Source organism: Salvia splendens, chromosome 3 (genome assembly GCF_004379255.2).
Source record: "Salvia splendens isolate huo1 chromosome 3, SspV2, whole genome shotgun sequence".
NCBI classification, from domain to species: domain Eukaryota; kingdom Viridiplantae; phylum Streptophyta; class Magnoliopsida; order Lamiales; family Lamiaceae; genus Salvia; species Salvia splendens.
The window spans coordinates 8,515,587-8,531,717 of NC_056034.1; the positions used below are offsets into that span (position 1 = coordinate 8,515,587).

Consider the following 16,131-nt stretch of genomic DNA (forward strand, 5'->3'; position numbering starts at 1 on the left):
TTTTGAATGGTGCGTTGCCCGAGAAATTGACACCCCTTCAATAGAAAGGTGTTGTGGTTCAACCACATTGTCTCAATGCCTTTGTTTCATGTAAAGCATTGCCAAGAAAATGCACCTGAAATTTTTGTAGCAGCAGATAGCAGTTTAGCAATTTCCAGCAGCATAAAATTGACCTCTTAACATGCTACATTTGAATGAGTTCTACTTTCATTATGTGGATGTTTCTGGTTGATACTAATTAGCTGTTTCTTTTTCATACTAATAGAACTACACTTGCAGCTAGAACATCAAAATTATACAACATCTTGTTCTAGTATAACAGTGATTACCTCATGATGGGCAATGGATTGCATGACCATGGTAATTTGTGTCTCCTTCATCACAAGCACTGACTTGTCCATCTCTATACTCTCTTTGTGGGCAATGTGCCCACTACACAGTTTCAACATGTGTAAAGAAATTACTACTAATAATTAAGCCACAGTTCAAAATTTCCTAACAAAAAAAAACTTACATTTTTGGCAGCAGCACTAAAAGCTTCCTTGTGAGTGATGTTGGGATGCTCAGCCTTGAGCCTCTTGATTTCATACTTGATGAAACGGTTGTATGCAGTCGGACCGCGTTTCTTCTTTTCCGGTGCTGCACCACAACAAATTTCCACCAGATCATTTATGATAACTAACAATAACACAACAATTCATTAAGATTGAGAAACAGCTTTACGTTTCTGGATAACATGGTTGCACCATACATAATCCCTGTCTTCATCATCATCATCTTCTTCTTCGTCCGCAACCTTCTCGACACATACACACTTGAATTGAGTTCTTTGCAGTTAAAACAGTATTACGGCATTTTTACCATTTTACGTTGCTGGTTGAATGATGGAAAGAGGTGTAGCATGTTGAGAGGGAAGATGTTATCGCAGTGGCCGCAATTGATTGTCACCACCATTGCTAAGCTGTTGTAAGGAACGATAACCTGCACAAAATATACCAAATTAAGCTATGCAATTAGCCAACTAATCACGCCACTAATATTAAAATGGTGGGTTAATTAACTACAAGTAGGATGGTATTGCAAATGCAGCATTCCACATAGCAAATTTGCTCCAGCAAGCTCTCTAATGCTGACATTTCTCACAGAGAGAAACAAGGGAAAATATTAAAAGCAGTTTGAAGATAGATGAGAATGTAGAAGAAAGTATCAACTGTGTTTCCAGTTGTATCAAACTCATGTTTTCATGTGCATAAGTTTCTATATACAGTGACACATTTATGTCTGATACATACATTAAAATTTCAGCCTGAACTAGGAAAATGAGGAGAGAAGTCTTATTACAAGTCCAGTGCATCCTATAATGAACTATAAATGCCAATTCTTTCCCATGTGATCAGACTATTTATTTTTCTCTTGAAAAATGAAACTGATGCTAACTAGGAAATCTGCCATCTAAGATCTAACCAGTTTTGTCTTTCTTCAAACAAAAAAATCGTTTGGTGTGACTATTATTAATTATCTAATATATAAACTATAAACAATATAATAAAAATTATCTTGTGATAAAATATCTTCCTTTATTAGTATAATATTAGAAATATTATCTTGTACATAAAATTGTTTCTTCCATTTCTTACATAGTCCTTAGAGGAAGTATGTTAATTTGTGAATTTTCAGTTAGTATAGTTACTACTCCTACTATTTTGTAGAATAGGTTTTGAGCAAATTGATTTGATGTTCTTATAACTTTAGAAAATTAAGCTCCCTTGAATGCATGAAATAGATCAATACAAATTTTCTTGTGAAGTTAATTAATCGAATTTTCGATGATTAAGAATTTTAATACTCCCTCCGTTCCATGGTAATGGAAGAGTTTCTTTTCGCCACGAGATTAAGAAAAATTGTGTTAGGTAAGTTAAGTAAAGGGAGAGTAAAGTGGAAAATGAAAAAAGGTAGAGAGATGAAGAGAAAATAAAGTAAGAGATAGTAAAGTTTGTGTGGAAAAATGTGTTGACTTTTACTAAAAAGGCAAATGACTCTATTATTATGGAACGTACTAAATGATAAAATGACTCTATTAATATGGAACGGAGGGAGGGAGTATTTGCCACACCTTAAAAACATGACTTCATATTACTACTAAACTAATTTTTCGGATATAATTTAATTACAAATTCTGTTGGACGGCAGAGGTGGGGGCCTCAGACGCAGGCTCAGATGCCGCAGATTTGGGGGTCCTGAATAGCAGCGACAACGGCGACGACGCCGAGGAGTGGGGCGGGGGCGGGGGGGGGGGGGGGGGGGGGGCTTGTGTGTGGAGGAGGATTTTTTTTATTTATGTAATTTTTTAAAAAAATTAATGTATTTTTTTTAATTAATGTACTTTTTAAAATTTTAATATTATTATTGAGTATTCCCGTATCTGTGTCGAAAATTTAATTCCGTATTTTATGTGATGGTTAATTATTTGTTTTTATAATTTTGTTTATTGCGGCTAGGCTATAGCTGGGCTATTGCTTGTCCAGTTACTTGTCATAATGATGTGGCAGGAAGAGTTTTTAGGGCTGATGATGTGGTCGGAGGAGTTTGTGGCTTGGCTATGGTTGTGCTATTGCTTGTCCAAAAACACGGTGGATGTTCTTAAAAGCATGACTAACACTCTGGATGTTCTTAAAAACATGACTTCATATTACTACTAAACTAATTTTTCGGATATAATTTAATTACAAATTCTGTTGGACGACGCGATTCTGTTTTTATTTTGTGTGCCATGGAGTCCTGCTTCTGGCTCAGATAATGGAAAGCAAGCGCCGAAGTATTTGATATCAAGAAGACAAAGTTAGTGCTTGATGGTTGGGCGAATTTTTGATGGTAACAAATGCGGGTAAAAAATATATAGATCACGACACAAGGAATTACGTGGTTCGATTTACTGAGGTAAATCTACGTCCACGGGAAGAAAGGAGGGCAAGATTGTATTGCTTGATCTGGTTTACAGCTTACAAATACAGACTTGCTATATGATATTTGATGTCTAGAGAGCTTTTTTCCCCTCCCCTCTAGTCTATCTGATCTAAGTTCTATTTATACATTGAACTAAGATCGTGGCTTGCATCACCACTAACTAGATCGTGGATGTCGTGGAGGTCATGAGATCCTGCATGGGTCCACTATCTCTTTGTTTGGTCCGCTATCCTGCATGAGATCCTGCATGAGTTGACACCACTAACTAGATCGTGTAGTGGAGGTCGTGGAGGTTCTGCATGAGTCCACTATCTCCCAGTTCGGTCGAATACTGAGACCGAACTGCTGAACTATTGCCGAGCAGCTTTTGCCGATCTGAGAGTAGAGCTTGATTGGTCAGCTTTTACCGAGCTGTAGGCTGGGGCCGAACTCTTTGGTAATGCCGAACTGATACTCTTCCTTGGGCTTTGGGCTGATGGGCCGTCACTGCTATTGGGCTTGTTTAGTACGTACCCCATCACTACCCCCCCGAAAAGCGAAGTGAATCACTTCGGCGAAGCGAGTCACTTCGGCATTCTGGATAAAGGTACGGGGGAGGCTGACGTCAGGGGACGTGCCTTGCGCGTGACTGTATTAAATGCGACAGTAAAATCCGGCCGTTGAATCCTGAAAAGGTGGGATTCGAAACGGTGCGATGATTTTGAAATCTTCTCCGAATCTGATAAATACGTCCTTTCTTCATCATTTGAACACTTTTGCTATTGCTTCTTCTGCATTCTCTCTCTTTTGCGTAAAAATTTCCTTCCGCTTTCAAGAATTTCTTCAGAATTTCTTCAGACTTTCAAAGAGTAAGAACCATGTCTTCTTCTTCTTCTTCTGAGTCAGGTAGCGGTAGGAAAGGGGGTAAGGGGTCTTCTAGCCGGAAAGAATCCGGGGAGAAGACCGTAGAGTATTTTCACAGCATCTTGAGTAAGGATACTGTGATATCCCTACACGAAAAATATTTTTTTCCTGGGGGGAAGGTTGCGATTCCCGACGACCTTCATAGGGCTGACTCGCCGCCGGAGGGTTACGCCACCGTTTATGAAGCCGGCTTGGAATGCGGGCTTCGTTTCCCTCTTCCCCCTGCCTTTGTAGAGCTGCTTGATTTTTTTCAACTCCCTTTAGGTCAGGTGACTCCGAACTCTTGGAGGCACTTATCGGCCTTTGCTACCGAACTGCGTAGGCTAGATAAGGATCTGTCTCTGAGGGCAATCCTTAATTTTTTCCAGTTTAAGAGAAAAGGATCTTGGTTTTACTTGATCCCTTTACAGCCTTTTAGGGCCTTCTGCAAAACCAAGTGGCCAAAGTGGCAACATCGCTTCTTTTTTTATAATAGGACAGCGGCTCCGGGCTTTCCCTGGAGAGGGCCGAAGTCCGTGATTCCTCATCCTCGGTTAGAACCGTTGGACGAGCTCGAGGGCGAGCTCAATAAGATTCCTATGATTAGGAAGCAGTACCTGGAGTCTGAGCTCGTCAAGGGCGACTTCGTGTTCGACTCCTCGTCTTCGGACGAAGAGACTGAGGGTGAGGAATTCTTTTTTGTGCCTTACTGCTTTTGTGGCGAAAACTAACCTTGCTTTCTTGCTTTTTGGCAGTGAACTTGCTAAATAAGATTAGCCGCAAATCCTCCGAGCTTAAGGAGCCGGAGAAACAGAAGGCTACCAGCTCGGCGCCTGATGCCGAGAAGAATCCGAAGAGGCAGAAGACCTCTTCTTCGGATCCAAAAAAGCCGGAGTCCACTTCGGCAAAGGGGAAGGGGAAGACCCAGAAGCCCCCAAGAGCGCCGGAGAGAGACATCGTCTTGGTGCCCCCTTCGGAGCATGTCTGTGAGCCTTTTGCATGGCCAACGGACTTTGCCGAGGTAACTTCTCTTCTTGATTCTTTGGCTTTGCTTCTTTCCTATGTTTTTTTGGTGGCCCCTCTGTTGACTCTTTCCTTTTTCCATTTTCAGAGGAATAGCATGCTCAGCAAGCTCGTCACAATCGAACTCTCTAAAGCGTCCAGCGACTACGCTGAGATGCAGAGGAAGTTGGCGGCTGCTCGTCACCAGGCCGAACAGGCTAAGGCAGACTTTGAGAAGGCCAGAGCTGCTAGGATCTCGGCCAGGATGAAGCCCAGTTTGCCAAAAACCAGCTCATCATCCAGCGAGAGCAGACGAAACGGAGGGATGCTGCCGCCGTGGTTGCCCAAGGGGAGGTTCTCCGTGCTTTCGGGCGTTCGGGCGTTCCGGGCAGCTGAAGAATAAGCAGGTCGACGAGATGCTCTGATCGACCTACCGCCTCTTCCCTGAGTCCGGGAAGTTCTGGCACCCCTGACGTCAGCCTCCCCCTTACACTCATCCAAAATGCCGAAGTGATTCACTTCGCTTTTCGGGGGGGTAGTGATGGGGTACGAACTAAACAACTAAACCCTAATGGCGAGCCCAATAGCAGTGACGGCCCATTAGCCCAAAACCCAAGAAAGAGTATCAGTTCGGCACGACCAAAGAGTTCAGTTCGGTTCGGCACAACCAAAGAGTTCGGTCGCAGCCTACAGCTCGGTAAAAGCCAACCAATCAAGCTCTACTCTCAGATCGGCAAAAGCTGATCGGCAAAGTTCAGCAGTTCGGTCTCAGTATTCGACCGAACAAGGAGATAGTGGACCCATGCAGGACCTCCACGACCTCCACTACACCCACGATCTATTTAGTGGTGTCAACTCATGCAGGATCTCATGCAGGATAGCGGACCAAACAAAGAGATAGTGGACCCATGCAGGATCTCATGACCTCCACGACATCCACGACCTAGTTAGTGGTGATGCAAGCCACCCGCTCCAATTTTCCACGGAGAGGGTGAGACCGAGCAGCTTGATCAGCAGCCCGGAGACGGGCAGGCCGAGCAAGAGGTGCTGCTGATCGGTGATGGGGGCACCGAGCAGGCTGGGAGGAGCAGGGAGGCCGAGGCTGAAGCTGAGGCAGACAAGGAGAAGGAAGCTGAACCTCACCGAGGAGCCGGAGACGAAGCTGGCGGAGTATGATTTCGTCTCCCTTCTCTTAGTTTAGTTTCTTCCTTGTTGTAAAATGGCCTTGAAGCCCTCCTTGTGTAAAAAATTTTTTTCTTATGAATGAAAAAATTCTTCTTTCTACACTTGTGTCTTCGTATAGCTTTTCGTACTCTCTTTTACTCCTGTTGTGGTTTACTACCTGCTCAGTAAACTGAAATGCCGAACTGACATAGCTGCTTTGTATTCTTAACTCTTAAGGAGCTGGAGGTACTTCACTGGAAGCGGCTGTACTCTTCCGCTTTAGACGAAGCTGAGAAAAAAGCCATAGCTGACCAGATGAAGAATGACGAACTCTTGGCTTGTTTAGTGAAGCTGGAGGCCGACAATAAGGACTTAGAGTCCGAAAAGAAAGATCTGGAGGCCGAGCTGAATACTGCCGTCGCTGAGAGGACTGCGTATGAGGATTTCATCTGCAGGCGCGGGGGAATGACCATCTCTGAAGTTCAGGAACGAGTTGACGAACTGTGGGAGGAATATCATGTACTCCGGAGGAACAATGCGCTGGAGAGCTCGGCTTGCCAACAAGTCGTGAAATCATTGCGGCGCTGGGCTTCTCGGTACGACATCATTCTTTCCCGGCGTCCCTCAATCGAGAGATTCCTTAGGCATTTCCCGCCAACAGATGCTCGCACTCCAGCTCAAACCTCTGATTCACTTGCTCAAAACCCTACTTCAAGTCAGCAACGAACTCAGGAACAACCGGAGACGTCAAGACGAGGACGGACTGAAGTTCGCAGAGGAGCGGTGACTATGAGTGAGCAAGATCGGCAAATGATTCGTGAAGAGACTCTTCGCCGCCGAGGTGCTAGAGCTTCCCGGGCTCAGGGAAGAGGCGGTAGGTCGATTAGAGCATCTCGTCGACCTGCTTATTCTTCAGCTGCCCGGAATGGCCGAACTCGGCTTCACGAGGATTTTGTGAATAGATGGCTCAACTTTAGCAACCATGGACAGTAGAATAGTCCTTTGTAATGGCGTAACGCCTTCTCGTAGGGCAGCAGAATTATATGCCGAACAAGATTTAATAAATGAAATTTTCATTTCGCTTCTATCACTGCGTATTTACAGCTCAGCGAAAAAATTTCATCGTGCTCGTCCTCGGTCTTATGAAGTAAACTTCTTTGACCGGACTCGTCCTCGGTCTTATGAAATAAACTTCTTTGACCGGACTCGTCTTTGGTCTTATGAAATAAACTTCTTTGACCGGACTCGTCTTTGGTCTTATGAAGTAAACTTCTTTGACCGGACTCGTCTTTGGTCTTATGAAGTAAATTTCTTTGACCGGACTAAGCTTGTGTCCTAATTTGGCGAGTTTTATCGCTCGGATCGGACTTTCCCTTGTCCTAATTTGGGGATCGGACTTTCCCTTGTCCTAATTCGGCGAGTTTTATCGCGTGGATCGGACTTTCCCTTTGTTGCAGTTCGTTTCAGACGAACTGCTTGTTTCTTAAGCTGAATTGTGGTCTTGTATCCTCCTTAGAAGCTTGGACTCACAATCGTTGGCTTATATATGTTCTAAAAAGGGGATCAGCCTTCGAAGAACAAGATACCTCAGTAACATTTGTAAGAGACGACATGCACATAGACAGACAAAACGCACATAGACAAATAAAAAGGACGAACAAGAAGTAAAAAACAAAGAAAGCACATACCCCTAGGACCGAACTAGACACAAGACTGACTGACCGGACTGTCTCTTACAAATGGAACTTCTTGAGGTTGGAAATGTGCCATGTTCGGGGTACTTGTTCTCCTGACATGTGGGTCAATTTATAAGACCCTTTGCCGAGGACTTCTGACACCCGATATGGACCTTCCCATGTGGGTTCGAGTTTGCCCAGCTTTTCTGCTCGGCTTACTTCATTGTTTCTCAAGACGAGATCTCCCACTTGAAATTGCAGCTTTTTCACCCTTTGGTTATAATACCGGGCTACTTGCTCCTTGTACTTGGCTGCTTTTATGCAGGCCAATTCTCTTCTTTCTTCGGCAAGATCTAGTTCGGCTCTCAGTCCGTCCTCATTCAGTTCTGTTGAGAAATTAAGAGTTCGGGGACTGGGTATGCCGATCTCAACCGGAATCACGGCTTCAGTGCCGTACACCATCGAGTTCGGCTCCGGTGTGACTTCGGTCATTTCGCCTGCCTCTGACTCCGGCTGATGTGATTGCTATGCTTGATGGTGCCGATCTAATTGCTCGGCACTTTTAAGCGCAATCTGCAAACACTCTTTTGCTCTCTTTTGATCACCTCGGATGACCGCTATCCCACCTTTAGTGGGGATCTTGATGGTGAGGTGATAAGTAGAGCAAACTGCCCGAACTGCGTTGAGCCAGTCTCTTCCCAAGATGATGTTGTACGGGGACCGAGCTTTTACCACAAAGAACTCGATCATCGTACTGGAGCTTGTAGGCGCTCTTCCCACCGTAATCGGAAGGCTGATAATACCTTCAGGGCGGGTGTCCTCCTGGGCGAAACTTTTCAGAGGAAGCGGAGCCGGACTGAGCCGAGCTGGATCCACTTCTAGTTTATCGAAACATTCTTTAAAAAGAATGCTGACTGACGCTCCGGTATCCACAAACACTCTGTGGATCAGTTTGTTTGCCACTCCGGCTTGGATGACAATAGCGTCTTGATGAGGAGAGATGGCCGGGACGGGATCTGCATCTGAAAATGTAATCACTTCGTCCTGCTTCAGCCTTTTATGCGTTGGCTCCTCTCGATTGAAGCCTCTGCGCTCTGACTTCAGGGACGATTTAGTCTTCCCGGCAGGGAGAGCATCAATAGTCAGGATTACTCCATCATATTGCAGCTCGTCATCGTCTTCGGGGTCCTGTTGCTTTTTCGGATCCTGAGGAGCGCAGTTCGCACCTCTCTGCTTTTTGTTCTTTTTCGGCTGCTTGCTTTGGTATTTTTTTAACGTCCCTGCTTTCACAAGAGCATCAATACCTGCAGCCAAATGTCGGCACTCCTCGGTATCGTGACCGTGGTCTTGATGGAAGGAGCAATATTGATCCTGAGGTCGACGCGCGGCCGATTTCGTCATCCGCTTTGGTTTTTCGAACATATCGGAATGCAGTTCAAAAATTTCCGCTCTCGACTTGTTCAATGGTACGAACTGAGCGGGCGGCTTCTCAGGATTGAGACGTGGCCCCAATCGGTCTTGCACCGGAGTCCTTTGAATCCTTTCAAAAGGAGTTCGGCAAGGATGTCCCTGATCGCCAAAAGGAGTTCGGCGAGGATGTCCCTGATCGCTATGATCGGGCTTCCTCCTGTCTCCTCGGGATGAGCTGTCTAAAGACCGTTTGCGACGGTCTGCCTCATCGGCACGGGAGAACTGGTCCGCAATGTCCCACATCTCTTGAGCTGTTTGCGGACTGCATTCCACGAGCTTTCTGTAGAGAGCTCCGGGCAGGATTCCATTTTGGAATGCCGAAATGACAAGTAGATCATTGAGATCATCTACTTGTAGGCATTCCTTGTGGAATCTCGTCATAAAGTCGCTGATCTTTTCGTCGCGACCTTGACGTATAGAAAGCAGCTGAGCCGAAGTGATTCGGGCTTCCGCTTTCTGAAAGAACCTCCTGTGGAAAGCATCCATTAGATCTCGGTAAGATCTAATGCTGCCTTGGGGGAGACTATCGAACCACCTTCTTGCGTTCCCGATAAGCAGCTCGGGAAACAGCTTGCACATATGGACCTCATTGAGACCCTGGTTCGCCATGTTATACTGATAGCGTCCCAGGAAGTCATGAGGATTCACTAACCCGTCATAAGTCATCGACGGAGTTCGGTAGTTCTGTGGCAAGGGAGTTCGGGTGATATCGTCCGAGAACGGAGTCTTCAATGCTCCGTACATGGCGAACCCGACATCTCTTCGGTATGGAGGAGATGGAGTTCTCCTGTGATTCCGGTACCGAGGAGGAACAGGAACATGTCGGGGTTGAGGATTCTTCTTCCTGGAAGACACGGCACTACTGCGGTAGTGACTTTCATGTCTGGATGAGGAGGGAGAATCCACCGTTTTCGTCTCCGGCTTTTGGCCCTTTTGCAGGAAAATTAAGAACTCTTCCTGCTTCTCGGCCAAAAACAACTTGACAGCCTCGTTCAAATCGGGCTGCTGGGAAGACTCGGTGCGATGAGTCTTTGAGCGGCTTGTTCCTTCTCCGTGAGAACTGGAAGTAGATTTCTCCCGAGGCTGTTTTCCAGACCTGCGGGCTGGACTAGCTTCCTCATGGTTATCACGAACGGTATTATGGGTGTTACGTGATCTGGTATGCATTTTTTTTTTTTTTTTTTTTGGGGTGGAAAAAGGGTCAAAAATTCGCTTTATCACAAATTTGGTTCTCTGCTTCCCACAGACGGCGCCAGTGATGGTTGGGCGAATTTTTGATGGTAACAAATGCGGGTAAAAAATATATAGATCACGACACAAGGAATTACGTGGTTCGATTTACTGAGGTAAATCTAGTGATGGGGTACGTACTAAACAAGCCCAATAGCAGTGACGGCCCATCAGCCCAAAGCCCAAGGAAGAGTATCAGTTCGGCATTACCAAAGAGTTCGGCCCCAGCCTACAGCTCGGTAAAAGCTGACCAATCAAGCTCTACTCTCAGATCGGCAAAAGCTGCTCGGCAATAGTTCAGCAGTTCGGTCTCAGTATTCGACCGAACTGGGAGATAGTGGACTCATGCAGAACCTCCACGACCTCCACTACACGATCTAGTTAGTGGTGTCAACTCATGCAGGATCTCATGCAGGATAGCGGACCAAACAAAGAGATAGTGGACCCATGCAGGATCTCATGACCTCCACGACATCCACGATCTAGTTAGTGGTGATGCAAGCCACGATCTTAGTTCAATGTATAAATAGAACTTAGATCAGATAGACTAGAGGGGAGGGGAAAAAAGCTCTCTAGACATCAAATATCATATAGCAAGTCTGTATTTGTAAGCTGTAAACCAGATCAAGCAATACAATCTTGCCCTCCTTTCTTCCCGTGGACGTAGATTTACCTCAGTAAATCGAACCACGTAATTCCTTGTGTCGTGATCTATATATTTTTTACCTGCATTTGTTACCATAAAAAATTCGCCCAACCATCAGTGCTCAACACTCAATCAATATCTACTTCTATCCCATTCTGAAAAAATGAAAGGAAAAATAAAACCCTCATTCTCACCGTACAAATTTGACTGCCAATTCAGTTAGTATTTCTCTTTTCTGAAACGTACAATAGTTATGAGGAATCTTTAATTCCTTCAATTGCGGAGAAAACAGGACACGCTTGTTTCATTTTTCCCAATCACAGCTGCTGAATCACTCGCATGTGTTTGTCGTGGAGTTGTTACTTCGATTTTCATTTTCCAGCTTATTCGCTTAGATATTGGTAAATCAGAGCTGTTAGTTTCTGCAATCACCTAATTCATTATTTATTGTTTTTAATTGCTTCGATTACGCTTCGGCGAGTTGGTATATTTACCTGCATATGTGCATAGCTCCGTTATTTAGAAAATAGAATAGATTGATGAATGGAAGTGTTTGAAATAAGAATGAGATTCTTAACAAGACTGCTTGATCATGCTTGGCCAGTTATGGTGGATGATACAACGGCTCCAAGTTATTGGTTGAACTGGAGATTCTTGCTCTGTGCACTATTGATTCTGTTAGCCATGTTGGTTTCTGCATTCCTAATATGGAGACACGAAGGGCATAGGGAATCCGGTGGGGATCAGCTGGAGGCAGCAGGGGGCTTGTATTGGGATGAAGTTTGGGGGACTTGCTGAAAATCAATCCATCCTATTTGGTTGCTTGCTTATAGACTACTTGCTTTCTCTCTGCTGTTTGCTGTGCTTCTAGCTGATCTAATCATCAGTGGTGTTGGGAAATATTATTTTTATACTGAGTAAGTTTAATTATTTGAGAATTTGCTGTTTTCCTGATTGGTTCGTGTTTGTAGTCATAGTTGGAAAGGATGGATTATATGGTTATGAATTTTCTGTATAGTTTTTTAACTGTTGCTTGGATTCTTCCATTTATTAATTTCAGTTGCAACTGAGAGGTTCCACTATATATTTGAGTAACTCTATGGCATCAATTGTGATATTTTGGGGGGTAATAGTGGGAAGGTAGACAGATTGAACTGATATTGTGGTTGTTCTAACTTTTCCGTTCGCTCTTTCTGTCACGACCGCACTTCCTAAGGATAGGAAGCACGGGGAATCATGACTCGTGGGGGATTTAAGAGGCGGGGAAGAAGGGGGAACAATCAAAAGGAGTACGACATATCGATCAAAAGATGAAATTTCATTTATCAACAAGGTTTCAAAACTCGAAGATACACAACGTGAATGACATAGTTTGACAATTCAAAGGAAATCAAGGAAATTCTTATAACTTGGCATAGCGGAAGCATTTGAGAGTTAGCTACTACTATGTATGAAGACACAATAGTAACCAGATCATTTATTGAATACTGTCTCTGTCCAATGCTCAACATCCTCCGTCCTCTGTCCACGCTCAACCTGCACATAGGGAAAACATATGCAGGGGCTGAGTACTTGATGCACTCAGTGGACAAATGCCAAAACAGTTATATCATGCCACCATTGAGTGACCTCGGGGTTTTAACTTGAAAAGGCCCGAGACACTAAAAATATCTCAATCACAACCTTTCAACTCATCCTCAAATCATTTTTCCTCATCATTTCAAAACACAACCATTTCTTCTTGATTTATTTAAGAAACTGCCATATCTGTTCTTTAGGGTGCCGTGTAAGGGGCCACTTTCCACGAGCACGAAAACCGGCCAACCCATTCGATGACTCACGGTCCTCATCGTGTACACTAGTCCGAGTAGGGACGTACCCTTGCTAGGACCCGAATTCGATTAAACGCATAGTAGGGACTCACTCCCCACTAAGCAATCATCAACATCATCATCAATCTCATCAACATCAATCTCATCAACATCAATCTCATCAACATCAACATCCTGTGAACGAGAATGTGGCCGCAAACTCGATCACTGGACCGGCCGACCCAAAAGACGGCTCACGATCCCTATTGGTGTACACTAGCCTGAGTAGGGACTCACTCCCTAGTCAGACCCGAATTCGATTTCAATAGGTCTAGTAGGGACAACTCCCTTGCTAAACAAACAGATAGGCATTTCTCAAAACAAAACATGGCATGATATTCCTTTTACAAACTTTATTTTCCTCAAAAACGTATTTGAAACATAAATCACTTTTCTGTTAAGGTCGAGCATCAATTCACATCACATCAACAAGTCGAGCATTTCACTACCACTTAAAAAGCTACACAGCGCAACACTTGACAATCACTTTCACTTTAAGCACATAAATCACATAATCATGTAATAATCGCAATCACAGGCATTTCGTCACATAAAATGATGCTCAAACCAATATATCAAATCGAAAGCTCTTAAAAATACTTTAGTTCGAAAGCCCACCTCGATCGTTTAAAGCTTTAACTTGTGCTTCATTCCATCTTTGAAAAGCGTGCGTGAAAAGCCTTCGTCATCATGAGTGTTTCCCTTAGCCTATCTCTTTTAATTTGTAATCTGGCCCAAATTAATTTTCTTCTTGGCCACCTTAATTCTCCACCAAATTAATTTTCTTCTGAGGCCCAAACAAAAGTGGCCCAACATCATTTCCTCTTCACCATCGGTATTTCGCCTCTTCCTCCATTTTAAATTCTTCCCAAAAAAAAAAAAAAAGAATTTCCCAAAGTCTGCGCCGCATCAGTTTGCAAAGGCACAATGAATTCCTTGCATAATTTCCAATTTCCTCATCAATTGGAATCTTCCCCAAATCATCTCCTCTTTCTCACGTGACTTACATTGCTGCAACTCTTTCTCTCCATCTAATTATCTCTCAATTTTGACAGCAACTCTCCCTCTCTATCCCTCCGTTCTCGGCCTCTCTTTCAACCTCGTCACTTCTCATTCTAACTCGCCGCTGCCTTTGCTTCGCGGCGCTGTTGCTGTCTCGGTTGGCCGTCATCGCCGAGCAGCCGCTGCTGCGGTGGCTCTTTGTCACCACGTTCCATCCGTGAGTCCATCGCCGTCACGATCAGCCCTTGCTGCCCGTTGTTGCTGCTGTCCGTTGGTTGCGAGGCTGCTGTTCGGAGTAGGAGTCGTCGCCGTCCAGTCCTCCATCGCCGCCTCTGTCCAGCGCCGCGTCAGCCACTGTTCGTCGCTGTTACAGTGCAGCCCGTGCTGCTGCTGTCTGCCGTTCGTGTGGTAGCTGATCGGAGCAGAAGTCGTTGCCGTCATCCCGATCAGCGCCAATCTCTTCTTACAATAGGCCATATGCTTTCACCTTAACTCTTCCTTCTGTTTTGATTGGAATGGCTAAAGATTGTGAAGAGTGAAGGGGTTGATATAATTAAATTGTGTGACCCTTGGCCTGTAGGATTAATGAGGAAGATGGAAGGTTTGAAAGGCGGAGGGTCTTCATGAACAAAGGAACCGGCCGAGAGGGAAGGAAAAAGAAGAAGAGTTCTTGGGCTTACCCCATTTTCTTGGAGAGATATTGGGCTCCAAATAAATTAAAAGGTCTTGGGCTCAATTTAATTTGGAAGCCCAAGTTAGAAATACTATTATTATTTGGTGGATTTATCATAATTAGGATCCAAGCTATTTTGTAGGTAATTGGACTCTAATTTATTTTGAAAAGCCCAAATAAATTCATACTTTATGTTTTCATATTTTCCTTCGATAATTAAAACTCACGGGACTTTATTAAATTTTGTTATCTCGTTCTTCACAAACAAAAATTAAAGAACGCTTAACGGCACGACTTATATTTGGTGTTGTTCCAAATATAATTCCTTCAACCATTAATCGATTTACGCGCGTCGTCTTCCAAAAAAAAAAAAAATATCCATCTCCACGTATTTCATCCGTCTTGCCAAAAATAGCAACTTCATCGTCATTCTTTCAACGAGTCCTTCAAACACGTCTCCTAGAAAACTCCATTATTTAACTAAAAGAGACGTCATTTCTTCATGACACCTTTTAATTAGTACTTAAAAAGTACGGGCGTTACACTTTCCTTTGTCGAACAGGTGGACGTTTACTTTGGTCACTATTGAAGTCTTAAACAAAATTTAAATACAAATGAGACTACTAGTGAAGAACTAATTACAAATGACAAGAAACGACGTTGAAGTTCTTAAACGTATAAGTGTATTATATATATACTCTTAACCGGCGAAGAAGATCTTTCTACATAACTAAATTAAGGACACCTTTAGCAATTCAACTTTAAATGTTGAGTTTCGTCTAACAATCAACAATTATAGTAGAATTATCAAAAGTTTCCCTCATTAAGCCGTATAGAGAAATATACTTCATCGACTAGAGTATATACAAATACAATTATGCAATTGTATTTGCATATTTTTAAAGTAGGAATTAATGGGAAAAAAAAAGAAATAAAAGAAAAAGGACTTGAGCTCAACTTAAATTAAAAATTTAAGTTGAGGTGCCTACGTATCCCAATTGCTCATTTGCATTAGGGAATCAAAGTCCACGTAGTTCTCTTACCTTACATACCTATTTGGCTTGGCCGGCGGCGGTTGACGGTTGGCCTAATCTTCATCCCCGGTGAATTCATCTTGTGATCCCTCTTGACGATCATTCCAATCATTTTCTTGTTCTCGGACGTCAGCTTTGGCCCAATCATCAAGTAACATCACGGCTTCCATATTTTTCGCTGAGAGCTTACTTCTTGATTCATCCAAAACGCGCGAGCCAACACTAAAAGCGGACTCGACGGCGACGGTGGAAGCCGGAACAGAAAAAATCTCCTTGGCCATTGAAGCAAGGATGGGAAAATCTTTCTCGTGGGTTCCCCACCAATCGAGGACGTCGATTTGGGCGGGAGGAGTAGGACCTTCATCACCAAAGGAAAAGAGTGATTCAAAATATAAATCTAATTCACTGACCATACCTGAGGACCTTCCGCCGGTGCTGTAGTTGTATAGGTCGGCTAGTTGGGATTGCGCGTCGGGGTCATCATAATCGGCTTGAAATGCAAAGCCATAGTTATGTT

At 43.9% G+C, this 16,131-nt stretch overlaps 1 protein-coding gene and 1 long non-coding RNA gene across 2 annotated transcripts; one reads left to right on the forward strand and one right to left on the reverse strand.

The window, feature by feature from the left end:
- Positions 1 to 72: 72 nt before the first annotated feature.
- LOC121796428 (protein YABBY 3-like) lies at positions 73 to 1,136 on the reverse strand. Its single transcript, XM_042195293.1, has 6 exons — positions 1,065 to 1,136; positions 862 to 981; positions 724 to 796; positions 515 to 639; positions 330 to 432; positions 73 to 115 (listed from the first exon to the last, which is right to left on the reverse strand). Exons 1-5 carry the CDS (start codon positions 1,134 to 1,136, stop codon positions 331 to 333), a joined length of 492 nt encoding a protein of 163 aa, XP_042051227.1. The 3' UTR covers positions 73 to 115; position 330.
- A 10,086-nt stretch (positions 1,137 to 11,222) lies between these two features.
- LOC121794049 lies at positions 11,223 to 15,163 on the forward strand. The gene is made up of 3 exons (XR_006049222.1): positions 11,223 to 11,435; positions 11,639 to 11,951; positions 15,143 to 15,163. It is a non-coding gene; the product is annotated as an uncharacterized LOC121794049 (long non-coding RNA).
- Positions 15,164 to 16,131: the final 968 nt, after the last annotated feature.